The following is a 15,660-nucleotide window of genomic DNA, read 5'->3' as shown; positions in this document are numbered from 1 at the left end:
GACGGGTCCATCGGCGAAGGGACCCCGAGGCTCTTCCGGGCCCCGGTCGAGGCTCCGACATTGCAGGCGCTCGCAGCTGTATCCGGGTCCGTCGCGGAACTCGAGGCCGTTGTCGAACACGGTCCGCTGGGGCGGGAACCCGGACGGAGCGCCTTGTTGGGCCCCATAATATTCGGGGCTCTGCTCGGGGATGTAGCTGTTCTGCGAATACTCTTCGCACGGAGGAAACTTGGGATCCACGTAGTTCGAGTTCATCAAGAAGGAACTCATGGCCATAAATTTCACAAGCAGGAAAATAGTAATTTTTCTCGCGTTTGTCGTTTTCTGCTAGCAAAGCCCTCCTCTACACGGGCAAAAGTGCAAAGTTGACTGGTCACGTGGCTCCAGAGGACCAATGGCGCGGCGCGATCCGGCTCGAGACGAGGCGGCAAAGGATGACAAATGTTCCCGAAGTGCACGTGCAACATCAGTACGAACGTGCTGGATTCGAATGTGCGACGGCGTCCGACGCGACAACGACGGCCTGTGACGTGCGTCTTCCGTGCTGGGAAGAATGATAAATCGTGCTGGGCAAGCACGGACCAGGTATAGTACCGAACGACAGGGACTTTGGGACAATTTCAAACATGTACGTAGATATGTGTGTACGTAATATGTAAATGTATAGACACAAAGTTACGTTCAAATCATAAATAGGAAACGTCAGCACATTAAAAAAAAATCATAATTAGGGATTTAAACAAATATTTCACAACAACCCCGATAAATGCAACAACTTCACTTTGAGTCGTTAGCTTCTTGATGTAGTTTTAAACACTTCAAATGTATTTGTACATTTTGCAACAACATCTGAAGCTTGGTCTCCAAATGTGCGTGAAGGAGTTAATTAAAGGGTTAAAGTTGGTGTTATGATTGAGGATAAAGTTCCTACATCGTGCTTGTGATACAATGATCGATACCATAGTATTGTACACAGTATTGTATGTACAGTGTTATCAGTGCGACAATATGCGCTTTGTCCGTGTTGTTATTGTCCTTCATTCCGTGGTGACGTTAGTGCGTATGTGCTTCTATGTACGAAACACGTCCGCACTTTGCTCTATACTTGCTACAGCCTCCGTGGAATGTCCTTGGAGGTTTATACAGACAAACATGGTCGATGACATGTGGCCGCCGATAAACACCTCCATAGAGCCGAACTTGTGCACACGCATCATAAATACACAAATTCGAGTCCACAGGGTACGTATAGACAGCCATGTACGCGGCGGACAACAATGCCGCTTTGTTATGTACACTGCTTTGTTACACATTGTCTAATTATCAACTGTCAAACGGACACTTTAACTACCCGAGCGTCCCCTGCATTGTTCACGACGTGACGGTTCTCAGGGTCAGGACTCGGTCCGCGAGTCGAGGCGAACTCGTCATTTTTACGCACAATGGCGGAATCACCGGATGGGGCGACGATGATTCGCCAACGATGGAACCGGGAAACGTCGTGTTAATGACTTTCAAGTTTTAATTTGTAATAATGGTGTTGTGTCTTCTTCTGGTCTTTCGTCGCACACTTTGAACATGACCCGATTTCGGGGATGAACGGTCTCTGCCGGGCAGAACAAGACGGACACCAGAACCCTGTACGTACACACGTACACACACACACACACACAGATATACACACACACACATAAACACACACACATACACATAAACACACATACACAAAAACACACACACATAAACACACATATACACACACACACATACACATAAACACACACACACACACACATAAACACACAAATACACATACACACATAAACACACATACACACACATACACACATATATACACACACATATATACACACACATACACACATAAACATACACATAAACACACATACACATACACATAAACACACACACATACACATAAACACACACACATACACATACACATAAACACAAACAAACACATAAACACATACACATAAACACACAAACACACATAAACACACATACACATAAACACACATACACATACACACACATAAACACACATACACACACATATAAACACACATAAACACACATACACATAAACACACATACACATACACACACATAAACACACATACACACACATATAAACACACACAAACACATATACACACACATATACACACAAACACACATAAACACACATATAAACACACATATAAACACACACAAACACATAAACACACATACACACACACACACAAACACACATAAACACACATATAAACACATATAAACACACATACACATAAACACACATACACATACACACACAAACACACATAAACACACACATACACACACATATAAACACACATATAAACACACATACACATAAACACACATACACATAAACACACATAAACACACATAAACATAAACACACATACACATACACATATAAACACACATACACACACATATAAACACACACAAACACATATACACACACATACACACACAAACACACATATAAACACACATATAAACACACACACACACACACACACAAACACACATAAACACATACACACACCATATGCTATATGACCGCGTTTGTGGCCGAGCTCGACCCCGATGTTCAGGAACCAACATCAATGGCGCGATAAATGCGAAGCAGAAGCACATTTAAAATGACGAAGTCCATGAGAGTTCACAGGTAAGTGTTTCATTCCCTCACCTCGATACGTATCATCATTCCGTGTTCCAGGCTCTGTTCTTGTGATACCAACAACGACCCTACAAAAATAGTAACACTCAAGATGGGGTAAACGAGGGATATTACATAACTGTACCTGGAACATCCTTACTGCCAATCCATACGTTCACACGTACAGTACAGATTTCCCTGCTCATTAATGTCAATCCATATATGTTCACCCGTACAGTAGAGATTTCCCCACTCAATACTGCTAATCCATACGTTCACGTGTACAGTACCGGTACAGATTTCCCGCTCATTACTGCCAATCCATACGTTCACACGTACAGTACAGATTTCCCTGCTCATTAATGTCAATCCATATACGTTCACCCGTACAATAGAGATTTCCCCACTCAATACTGCTAATCCATACGTTCACGTGTACAGTACCGGTACAGATTTCCCGCTCATTACTGCCAATCCATACGTTCACACGTACATTGCAGATTTCCCTGCTCATTAATGCCAATCCATATATGTTCACCCGTACAGTAGAGATTTCCCCACTCAATACTGCTAATCCATACGTTCACGTGTACAGTACCGGTACAGATTTCCCGCTCATTACTGCCAATCCATACGTTCACACGTACATTGCAGATTTCCCTGCTCATTAATGCCAATCCATATACGTTCACCCGTACAGTAGAGATTTCCCCACTCAATACTGCTAATCCATACGTTCACGTGTACAGTACCGGTACAGATTTCCCGCTCATTACTGCCAATCCATACGTTCACACGTACAGTACAGATTTCCCTGCTCATTAATGTCAATCCATATATGTTCACCCGTACAGTAGAGATTTCCCCACTCAATACTGCTAATCCATACGTTCACGTGTACAGTACCGGTACAGATTTCCCGCTCATTACTGCCAATCCATACGTTCACACGTACATTGCAGATTTCCCTGCTCATTAATGCCAATCCATATACGTTCACCCGTACAGTAGAGATTTCCCCACTCAATGCTGCTAATCCATACGTTCACGTGTACAGTACCGGTACAGATTTTCCCACTCAATACTGCTAATCCATACATTCACACGTACAGTACAGATTTTCCCCACTCATTACTGCCAATCCATACGTTCACATGTACAGTGCAGATTTTCCCACTCAATACTGCTAATCCATACATTCACACGTACAGTACAGATTTTCCCCACTCATTACTGCTAATCCATACGTTCACACGCACAGTACAGATTTTTCCCACTCATTACTGCTAATCCATACGTTCACATGTACAGTGCAGATTTTCCCGCTCATTACTGCTAATTCACACTTTACACATACAGTACAGATTTCCCCACTCATTACTGCTAATCCATTCGTTCACACGTACAGTACACATTTTCCCCACTCATTACTGATAATCCATACATTCACATGTACAGTACAGACTTTTCCCACTCATTACTGCTAATCCATACGTTCACACGCACAGTACAGATTTTTCCCACTCATTACTGCTAATCCATACGTTCACACGCACAGTACAGATTTCCCCACTCATTACTGCTAATCCATTCGTTCACACGTATAGTGCAGATTTTTCCCACTCATTGCTGATGATGAGTGGGAAACGTTCACTCGTACAGCATAGATTTTCCCACTCATTACTGCCAATCCATACGTTCACATGTACAGTGCAGATTTTCCCGCTCATTACTGCTAATCCATACGTTCACATGTACAGTGCAGATTTTCCCGCTCATTACTGCTAATCCATACGTTCACACGCACAGTACAGATTTTTCCCACTCATTACTGCCAATCCATACGTTCACATGTACAGTGCAGATTTTCCCGCTCATTACTGCTAATTCACACTTTACACATGCAGTACAGATTTCCCCACTCATTACTGCTAATCCATTCGTTCACACGTACAGTACACATTTTCCCCACTCATTACTGATAATCCATACATTCACATGTACAGTACAGACTTTTCCCACTCATTACTGCTAATCCATACGTTCACACGCACAGTACAGATTTTTCCCACTCATTACTGCTAATCCATACGTTCACATGTACAGTGCAGATCTTCCCGCTCATTACTGCTAATTCACACTTTTCACAAACAGTACAGATTTCCCCACTCATTACTGCTAATCCATTCGTTCACACGTATAGTGCAGATTTTTCCCACTCATTGCTGATGATGAGTGGGAAACGTTCACTCGTACAGCATAGATTTCCCCACTCATTACTGATAATCCATACATTCACATGTACAGTACATACTTTTCCCACTCATTACTGCCAATCCATACGTTCACACGTACAGTACAGATTTCCCAAATCATTTCTGCCAATCCATACGTTCACGTGTACAGTACAGATTTTCCCACTCAATACTGCTAATCCATACGTTCACTCGTGCAGTACAGATTTTCCCACTCATTACTGCTAATCGATACGTTCACGCGTACAATACAGATTTCCCAGCTCATTACTGATAATCCATACTTCACTCATACAGTATAGATTTCCCACTCAATACTGCCAATCCATACGTTCACTCGAACAGTAAGATTTCCCCGCTCATTACTGCTAATCCATACGTTCACTCGTGCAGTACAGATTTTCCCACTCATTACTGCTAATCGATACGTTCACACGTACAGTACAGATTTCCCAGCTCATTACTGCTAATCCATACGTTCACTCGAACAGTAAGATTTCCCCGCTCATTACTGCTAATCCATACGTTCACTCGTGCAGTACAGATTTTCCCACTCATTACTGCTAATCGATACGTTCACGCGTACAATACAGATTTCCCAGCTCATTACTGCTAATCCATACATTCACACGTACAGCACAGATTTTCCCACTAATCACTGCCAATCCATACGTTCACTCGAACAGTAAGATTTCCCCGCTCATTACTGCCAATCCATACGTTCACTCGTACAGTTCAGATTTCCCCGCTCATTACTGCTAATCCATACGTTCACACGTACAGTACACATTTTCCCCACTCATTACTGATAATCCATACTTCACTCATACAGTATAGATTTCCCACTCAATACTGCCAATCCATACGTTCACTCGTACAGTTCAGATTTCCCCGCTCATTACTGCTAATACATACATTCATACATACAGTACAGATTTTCCCACTCATCACTGCTAATCCATACGTTCACACGTACAGTACACATTTTCCCCACTCATTACTGATAATCCATACGTTCACTCGTACAGTATAGATTTCCCACTCAATACTGCCAATCCATACGTTCACTTGTACAGTACAGATTTCCCCGCTCATTACTGCTAATACATACATTCACACGTACAGTACACATTTTCCCCACTCATTACTGATAATCCATACGTTCACTTGTACAGTATAGATTTTCCCACTCAATACTGCCAATCCATACGTTCACTTGTACAGTACAGATTTTCCCCGCTCAATACTGCCAATCCATACATTCCCTCGTACAGTACAGATTTTCCCGCTCCTTTTGTGTACTTTGACATTAAAAATAAATATTCGTACGTTCTAATTATTGTTTGAAGGTAATACGATTAATTTGAATACACTGTAGGCCGACCGAATAATGACGTTATAAAGACCCCGATGTCGGTGAGACAGAGGGGACAAGTCCCCATCACTTCCAACGTTGGAATGAGAGGCGAGATGGGGGACGTGACACAGAATGAGGTCTCATCATTTTAATGGTTGATAATTTGATCGTTACCTGAACCGCCACCGAAGGTGCATGGAGGTTGTTGTGGTTTCACCGATCGGCCTGTTTGTGAACACGATATCTCAAAATTATGGACGATCCGGACGAAATTTGGTGGACAGGTTTAATTTGTGACAAGGACGAAATGATGTAGAGATTTTGGTGAAGATTCGAATGTGGATTCAGAGTTGTTCATTATTTGTGACGAATTTTATTTGTGAATTTAATTGAATTGTGTTAATTGAATTTAATTGAATTAAATGAATCATTATTTGTGAATTTAATTTGTGACGAGGATGAAATGATGTAGAGATTTTGGTGAAGATTCGAAAGTGGATTCGGATGAAATTTGGTGGACAGGATTAATTTGTGACAAGGACGAAATGATGTAGAGATTTTGGTGAAGATTCAAATGTGGATTCAGAGTTGTTCATTATTTGTGACGAATTTTATTTGTGAATTTAATTGAATTGTGTTAATTGAATTTAATTGAATTAAATGAATCATTATTTGTGAATTTAATTTGTGACGAGGATGAAATGATGTAGAGATTTTGATGAAGATTCGAAAGTGGATTCGGATGAAATTTGGTGGACAGGTTCAATTTGTGACAAGAATGAAATGATGTAGAGATTTTGGTGAAGATTCGAATGTGGATTCGGATGAAATTTGGTGGGCAGGTCGAATTTGTGACAAGAATGAAATGATGTAGAGATTTTGGTGAAGATTCGAATGTGGATTCGGATGAAATTTGGTGGACAGGATTAATTTGTGACAAGGACGAAATGATGTAGAGATTTTGGTGAAGATTCGAATGTGGATTCGGATGAAATTTGGTGGACAGGATTAATTTGTGACAAGGACGAAATGATGTAGAGATTTTGGTGAAGATTCGAAAGTGGATTCGGATGAAATTTGGTGGACAGGTTCAATTTGTGACAAGGACGAAATGATGTAGAGATTTTGGTGAAGATTCGAAAGTGGATTCGGATGAAATTTGGTGGACAGGTTCAATTTGTGACAAGGACGAAATGATGTAGAGATTTTGGTGAAGATTCGAAAGTGGATTCGGATGAAATTTGGTGGGCAGGTCGAATTTGTGACAAGAATGAAATGATGTAGAGATTTTGGTGAAGATTCGAATGTGGATTCGGATGAAATTTGGTGGACAGGATTAATTTGTGACAAGGACGAAATGATGATGAGATTTTGGTGAAGATTCGAAAGTGGATTCGGATGAAATTTGGTGGGCAGGTCGAATTTGTGACAAGGACGAAATGATGTAGAGATTTTGGTGAAGATTCGAAAGTGGATTCGGATGAAATTTGGTGGACAGGTTCAATTTGTGACAAGGACGAAATGATGATGAGATTTTGGTGAAGATTCGAATGTGGATTCGGATGAAATTTGGTGGACAGGTTCAATTTGTGACAAGGACGAAATGATGATGAGATTTTGGTGAAGATTCGAATGTGGATTCGGATGAAATTTGGTGGACAGGATTAATTTGTGACAAGGACGAAATGATGTAGAGATTTTGGTGAAGATTCGAAAGTGGATTCGGATGAAATTTGGTGGGCAGGTCGAATTTGTGACAAGAATGAAATGATGTAGAGATTTTGGTGAAGATTCGAATGTGGATTCGGATGAAATTTGGTGGACAGGTTCAATTTGTGACAAGGACGAAATGATGATGAGATTTTGGTGAAGATTCGAATGTGGATTCGGATGAAATTTGGTGGACAGGATTAATTTGTGACAAGGACGAAATGATGTAGAGATTTTGGTGAAGATTCGAATGTGGATTCGGATGAAATTTGGTGGACAGGATTAATTTGTGACAAGGACGAAATGATGTAGAGATTTTGGTGAAGATTCGAAAGTGGATTCGGATGAAATTTGGTGGACAGGTTCAATTTGTGACAAGGACGAAATGATGTAGAGATTTTGGTGAAGATTCGAATGTGGATTCGGATGAAATTTGGTGGACAGGATTAATTTGTGACAAGGACGAAATGATGTAGAGATTTTGGTGAAGATTCGAATGTGGATTCGGATGAAATTTGGTGGACAGGATTAATTTGTGACAAGGACGAAATGATGTAGAGATTTTGGTGAAGATTCGAATGTGGATTCGGATGAAATTTGGTGGACAGGATTAATTTGTGACAAGGACGAAATGATGTAGAGATTTTGGTGAAGATTCGAAAGTGGATTCGGATGAAATTTGGTGGACAGGTTCAATTTGTGACAAGGACGAAATGATGATGAGATTTTGGTGAAGATTCGAATGTGGATTCGGATGAAATTTGGTGGACAGGATTAATTTGTGACAAGGACGAAATGATGTAGAGATTTTGGTGAAGATTCGAATGTGGATTCGGATGAAATTTGGTGGACAGGTTCAATTTGTGACGAGGACGAAATGATGTCGAGATTTTGAAGAAGATTCGAATGTGGATTCAGATGAAATTTGGTGGACAGGTTTGATTTGTGACAAGAATGAAATGATGTTGAGATTTTGATGAAGATTCGAATGTGGATTCAGATGAAATTTGGTGGACAGGTTTGATTTGTGATGAGGATGAAATGATGTTGAGATTTTGATGAAGATTCGAATGTGGATTCGGATGTGGATTCGGATGAAATTTGGTGGACAGGATTAATTTGTGACAAGGACGAAATGATGTAGAGATTTTGGTGAAGATTCGAAAGTGGATTCGGATGAAATTTGGTGGACAGGTTCAATTTGTGACAAGGACGAAATGATGATGAGATTTTGGTGAAGATTCGAATGTGGATTCGGATGAAATTTGGTGGACAGGATTAATTTGTGACAAGGACGAAATGATGTAGAGATTTTGGTGAAGATTCGAATGTGGATTCGGATGAAATTTGGTGGACAGGTTCAATTTGTGACGAGGACGAAATGATGTCGAGATTTTGAAGAAGATTCGAATGTGGATTCAGATGAAATTTGGTGGACAGGTTTGATTTGTGACAAGAATGAAATGATGTTGAGATTTTGATGAAGATTCGAATGTGGATTCAGATGAAATTTGGTGGACAGGTTTGATTTGTGATGAGGATGAAATGATGTTGAGATTTTGATGAAGATTCGAATGTGGATTCGGATGAAATTTGGTGGACAGGTTTAATTTGTGACAAGGACGAAATGATGATGAGATTTTGGTGAAGATTCGAATGTGGATTCGGATGAAATTTGGTGGACAGGTTTAAATTTGTGACAAGGACGAAATGATGTAGAGATTTTGGTGAAGATTCGAATGTGGATTCGGATGAAATTTGGTGGACATGTTGAATTTGTGACAAGGACGAAATGATGAGATTTTGGTGAAGATTCGAATGTGGATTCGGATGAAATTTGGTGGACAGGTTGAACTTGTCACGAGGACGAAATGATGTTGAGATTTTGGTGAAGATTCGAATGTGGATTCGGATGAAATTTGGTGGACAGGTTGAACTTGTCACGAGGACGAAATGATGTTGAGATTTTGGTGAAGACCTGAATGTCGATACAGACGAAATTTCGTGGCGAAGTTGAAATTGTGACAAGGACGAAATGATAATGAGATGAGATTTTGGTGAAGATCCGAATGTGGATTCATCCGAAATTTGGTGGATAGGTTGAACTTGTGACGAGGACAAAATGATGATGAGATTTTGGTGAAGATTCGAATGTGGATTCGGACGAGATTTGGTGGACAAGTTGAATTTGTGACCAGGATGAAATGAGGTTGAGATTTTGGTGAAGATCCGAATGTGGATTCGGACGAAATTTGGTGGACAAGTTGAATTTGTAACAAGAATGAAATGATGATGAGATTTTGGTGAAGATTCGAATGTCGATGCAGACGAAATTTTGTGGACAGGTTGAATTTGTGACAAGGATGAAATGATGCGATTTTCGTGAAGATTCGAATGTGGATTCGGATGAAATTTTGTGGACATGTCGAATTTGTGACAAGGACGAAATGATGATGAGATTTTGGTGAAGATTCGAATGTGGATTCGGATGAAATTTGGTGGGCAGGTCGAATTTGTGACAAGGATGAAATGATGTGGAGATTTTGAGGAAGATTCGAATGTAGATTCGGAAGAATGGTGTGTTCGGGAGAACCCTTTTGTTCATATGTGTTCTGTACCGTCCTCCAAACAGTGATGACTCCATTTACATTTCGCTGTCTGACAACATGGACCAACTTCTATCAACTCATCCAAACTCTCTTCCTCATATGTGGCGACTTCAACTGTCATCATGCCAGCTGGCTGGGTGTGGGTTCCTCTCTCACCCGCCATGGCACCTTAGCAAAGGACTTCTGCGACTCATTGGGACTGACACAATCTGTCAATTTCCCGACCCGGATCTCAGTCAATGGAGTATCTTCTCTTCTAGACTTGGTTATGACTAACTTCCGTGCAAATGTCTGCTGCTCTTCTTCTGCTATAATCGGTTCTTCTGATCATGTGCTTGTTAAAGTGGACATCTCTCTGGTCAGTCTCAGAGAGCCTCCTCAGCGCCGACGAGTCTGGCATTTCACTCAGGCTGACTGGTACGGGCTGCAAGCAGCCATCAATCATCTGGACTGGTCTCCCATCTCTACTGCCTCATACATCAATTCTTCCTGGGAATTCTTCCAAAGTAAACTGCTCTCTCTCATGCACAGATTTATCCCATCTCGTCTTCAGTTGTCTTACCCTTCCTCCCATCCATGGTACACTGAATCTTGTTGTGAGGCAGTTGCCCTGAAACAACTTGCCTTCGCCTCTTGAAAGCCAAATCCAACTGAAGGTAATCTCAGCTCCTTCCACCAAGTTCGGAACAAGTGTGTGTCTACCCTCAGGAGTGCCAGGAAGCACTATCTCTCCTCACTCAAGAATGAACTCTCAAACATGTCTCCTTCCTCCAAATCCTGGTGGCATCTGGTCAAATCCGTTTCTGATGTTTGTTCCCCCTCCATCCCCTCCCTTACCTCAAATGGCTACACAGTTGACACCGCACGTGACAAAGCAGAATGCCTCACCTCTGTGTTTGCCTCACAATCTTGTGTCCCAAACCCATCTCTCTCTGTTCCCACCTTTCCCAGTCGAACCCAACTGCTCCTGGACTCTGTGTCCTTCTCTCCTGACAAGGTGGAGAAGTTTTTATCAAACCTCGACTCTGATTCTGCAACTGGACCAGACGGCATCAGCCCACGGGTCCTAAAATCCTGCTCTGCCGCTCTATCTCACCCTCTCTCTGTTCTTTTCACCCTCTCTTTTGCTCAAGGTCATCTGCCAGCATCTTGGAAATCAGCAAACATTACCGCTTTACAAAAAAAAGGTGCAAAAACACTTGCAACTACAGACCAATCAGCCTGCTCCCAATTATCAGCAAAGCCATGGAATTCATGATTGCTTCGGATATCAAATCCTTCCTGTTCTCCAATGGCTTGATCTCTGATCATCAATTTGGATTCAGACCGGGTCATTCTACTCTGTACATGTTGCTTCTGCTGTCTCAACAATGGATGGATGTCCTCAATGCCAAACAGGAAATTAGAGCGGTCTCCCTCGACATAACACGTGCCTTCGATACGGTCTGGCACCCAGCTCTGCTCACCAAACTATCCTCCTATGGTATCCATGGAAATCTTCATGCATGGCTTGCGGACCTCCTCTCTGGTCGTAGTCAACGTGTGGCCCTGATAGTCCAGGAGCCAGTTTTCAAGAGAGGCCTAGAAAATGAGTTTCGTGCAACACCCACGACACAGTTGGTTTGTCATTTCAGGGTGCTTGGGATACATCTGTAGAACAAATCCAGCCCTGATGTACAGTGAAATTGTGGCAGCAACAATAAATGGCAGCCACTTTTCTATTAAGGGGTAGCGTAAAGCTCGAAATTGACGATTTTTTTTTGTATTTTGTTTTTTCAGCTCTTCCAATAGGGATTCTTCAACATTATAATTAAAAGGATAGTGGGAAGTATGAGGGGATTTTCGTTATGCTGTTCAAGTGTGATTTAAAAAAAATTATTATTATTATACCTTGTATTATACCCAGAACACACAAAATCGCTGAAATATGTAGTTTTTGCTTTTCGACTGTAATTATGCAATATCATCTTTATGTTGTTCAAATGCGGTTATGGTTGTAATATGATATATCTTGATGATCTTTTCAAGAAACAAAATTGGACAATCCTTAAGTAAAGTCAGAAAAATATAGATTTCGTTTCCCCTTAAATCATCAACCCCACTCCTGTTATGACCAAAAGTCCACAAGTAATCTCAGCAAAAATATCTCACCAGGTCAAATCTGGCTGCGTATCATAACCATAGTCATTCACTGAACATTACAATGTTAACATATAACTGTTATTTGTTGTATTATTAAAATAAACACATATTTTGCTACTGAATCATCCTCTAAGTGGTATAAAATCACGAAAATGTCATCATTAATCTTCCTCATCATCATCTTCTGAGTCGCTTGTGGTAGGTTCTGTGTTTGGGTTTTTGCATTGTTCACCTCCCATGCAAGTGCAGGCTTCTGTGCATGGCATGTTATTGTTCTTGCAGGCACACACGTGGCTGCGTTGACATGCAGACATTTTACACTTGCACGCGGTCAGCTCAACTAGTCCAACTGGAGCAGGGTCTTTGGTCATGAGGGTGGGCTGGAGAGTTCCATCTTCGATGTTCCATCCATTACCATCTGGCTTTGGTAGTGCTTGGTTGGGGAGCAATGACTTCTTCCAGATGAATGATTGATAGTTAGCTCGATAAATGTGTTGCCTAATACTGTCAGATGTTGGTGGTAGGCATTCACTCTTCTGCCTTTTCTGGCTATGACAGCTATGACATGACAGCTATGACATGCGAAATATAAAACTATTTTATAACATACACATATACAGACTTGGCATTTAATATGGAATTTTTTTTTTTCTTGACTTGGGTTTAATTTCTTAGCTCAGTATATCAATCTGGTGAGTTTCTTTTACACTTTGGTGATTTATTTGTTAAAAGAACCATGTCACTAATTGTCTGTCACAGCAAGAAGTCAACAACAGGATTATATCACAGGTGGCGTGGCAAAATGTACGGACAGGTGCATTTGATGATTGGCTTCACAGTCGGGTATACAAGGGTTGTTGCGTTCTGTATTCGTGGAAAACAACTGCTGCACGTCTCCAAAAGTTATTGCCGCTTCCTCTGGAGATGGTCTGTCAACTCGACAATGCTGTTTGTCATGGAGTGGTGGCTTTACGACATTATGGCATGAAAGAGCATGTTATTCCTCAGCAGTATGGCATCACTCAAGGTCAGGTGTCAAAGATCCTGAAACGAAATGCTCAGAGGGGTGTCCCTACTCCAATACCGAAGCCAGGACGTCCCCGCAGAACCACAAGGAGGGATGATCGCCAGCTGCACCGGTTAGTCCGCAATGGCCATACCAAGTCAGCTAATCGGCTTAGGGCTGAGTGGCAGCAACTGACAAATGTGCCTGTATCCAGAAGGCTAGTCAACCAACGACTGGTTCAAGCAGGCTATCGTGCCAGGCGTCCCCTGAGAAAGCCACGCCTGACCAGACAACACCGCCAGTGCCGATTGCAGTGGGCCAGAGAGCACTGTCAATGGCAGCCAGGACACTGGAATGACGGGATCTTCAGTGACGAGTCTATATTTCTGTTCTATCGTCAAGATGACCGTGTCTGAGTGCGCAGACAAGTGCATGAAGCCTACAACAAAGATTGTATAGTGCCAAGAGTCCAAGCTGGAGGTGGTGGGGTGACCGTTTGGGCTCCTTTTCATGCAGGGGGCAAAACTGACCTGGTTGTTCTGAATGGAAACCTGAACCAGTTCAAGTACAGGGCCATTCTGGAAGAAACATTGCTTCCATTTGCTCGTGCAGCCTTTCGAGGAAACTTTGTCTTCCAAGATGACAATGCACGGCTTCATTGTGCTCGCATGATCCAACACTTTCTTGCTGACCGTGGTGTAGAGCATATGGAGTGGCCTGCCATGTCCCCGGATATAAATCCGATAGAGAACTTTTGGGCAGAATTAACGCGTCAAATCGACCACTTGGACCAGTAGCCGACCTCTGTGCGTGAATTGCAGCAGGCTATTGTCACTGCATGGCAAGCGATTCCTGTCCAAACCTTGGCACATCTCGTGAACAGCATGCCTCAATGTGTACGTGCTCTCCTGAATGCTCGTGGGGGTTACACGAAGTACTGAACTGTAATTTTACTGTCCATAATCCCAGTCGTAATTTAACTTTTGTATTTGTTAAAAAAAATTTTGGCTAATGTGCAAAATAAAGAGATACTTCTGGAAAACGTACAGAAGTTTAACACAGTACTGTCCGTGAATTGAGTTCGATATGAGTTTACATCACTTTCAAGGATCAATTTATTTGTTTCGAAATGTCAAACGTGGTTTTTGTTTCTTTTAAAGGTCACATTAACAAAATCTAGAATAATTTCAACATAATTCCAATGAACTTTTGGTTCTAAGACATCTTGAAATGTAAGTTCACCCCCACAAAAAAAATACTCCATATTAAATGCCAAGTCTGTAGATGTCTCATACTCATGAATGAAACTTTCACAACAAAATTGGATGTATCTTGCCTGTAGGGGCTAAGAGAAAAAATAAATAAATGAAATCCTTCAAAATCTCAGATTTACACCTCGGACACCACCCCCCTCATAGAAAAGTGGCTGCCATTTATTGTTGCTGCCACAATTCAACTGTACATCAGGGCTGGATTTGTTCTATAGATGTTCCCCAATCACCTGGAAGTGACAAACCAACTGTGTAGTGGGTGTTGCACGAAACCATTTTGAGCAGATTCTGGCTCCTGGACTATGAATGGATTTCTCTCATCTCCCCTTCCTGTTCTGGCTGGAGTTCCCCAAGGTAGTGTTCTGGTCCCTGTGCTATTTCTGCTCTTCACCAATGATCTCTCCGACTCTCTGGAAAACCCTCTCTATCACTTTGCTGATGACTCCACTCTCTGCTGCTCCATTCCTCATCCCTCAGATCGGCAGTCTGCAGCCTCCTCACTATCTGCAGACCTGGACAAAATCACAGACTGGTCAAACAAGTGGAACATGTCTTTCAATCCTGACAAATCTCACACTCTTACTATGTCTCTCC

At 41.8% G+C, this 15,660-nt stretch overlaps 2 protein-coding genes and 1 long non-coding RNA gene across 3 annotated transcripts in view; 1 reads left to right on the top strand and 2 right to left on the bottom strand.

Annotated features, from left to right (window-relative positions):
- LOC137415896 (homeobox protein Hox-C4) overlaps nt 1–276 on the bottom strand; it is a 1,630-nt gene extending 1,354 nt beyond the window's left edge. The window contains exon 1 of the mRNA XM_068101420.2: nt 1–276. This exon is cut by the window's left edge and continues 130 nt beyond it. Coding sequence (XP_067957521.2) covers nt 1–276 — 276 coding nt within the window.
- LOC144892888 (uncharacterized) overlaps nt 1–15,660 on the bottom strand; it is a 194,833-nt gene that overhangs the window by 31,840 nt on the left and 147,333 nt on the right. The gene's annotated exons all lie outside the window — the stretch shown is intronic.
- LOC137415897 (uncharacterized) overlaps nt 447–15,660 on the top strand; it is a 28,023-nt gene continuing 12,809 nt past the window's right edge. The window contains exon 1 of the long non-coding RNA XR_010982151.2: nt 447–585. This is a non-coding gene — a long non-coding RNA (uncharacterized LOC137415897). The remainder of the gene's footprint in view (nt 586–15,660) is intronic.

Source organism: Myxine glutinosa, chromosome 7, assembly GCF_964187855.1.
Source record: "Myxine glutinosa chromosome 7, kmMyxGlut1.1, whole genome shotgun sequence".
NCBI classification, from domain to species: domain Eukaryota; kingdom Metazoa; phylum Chordata; class Myxini; order Myxiniformes; family Myxinidae; genus Myxine; species Myxine glutinosa.
This window is presented reverse-complemented; position numbering and strand designations above follow the sequence as displayed.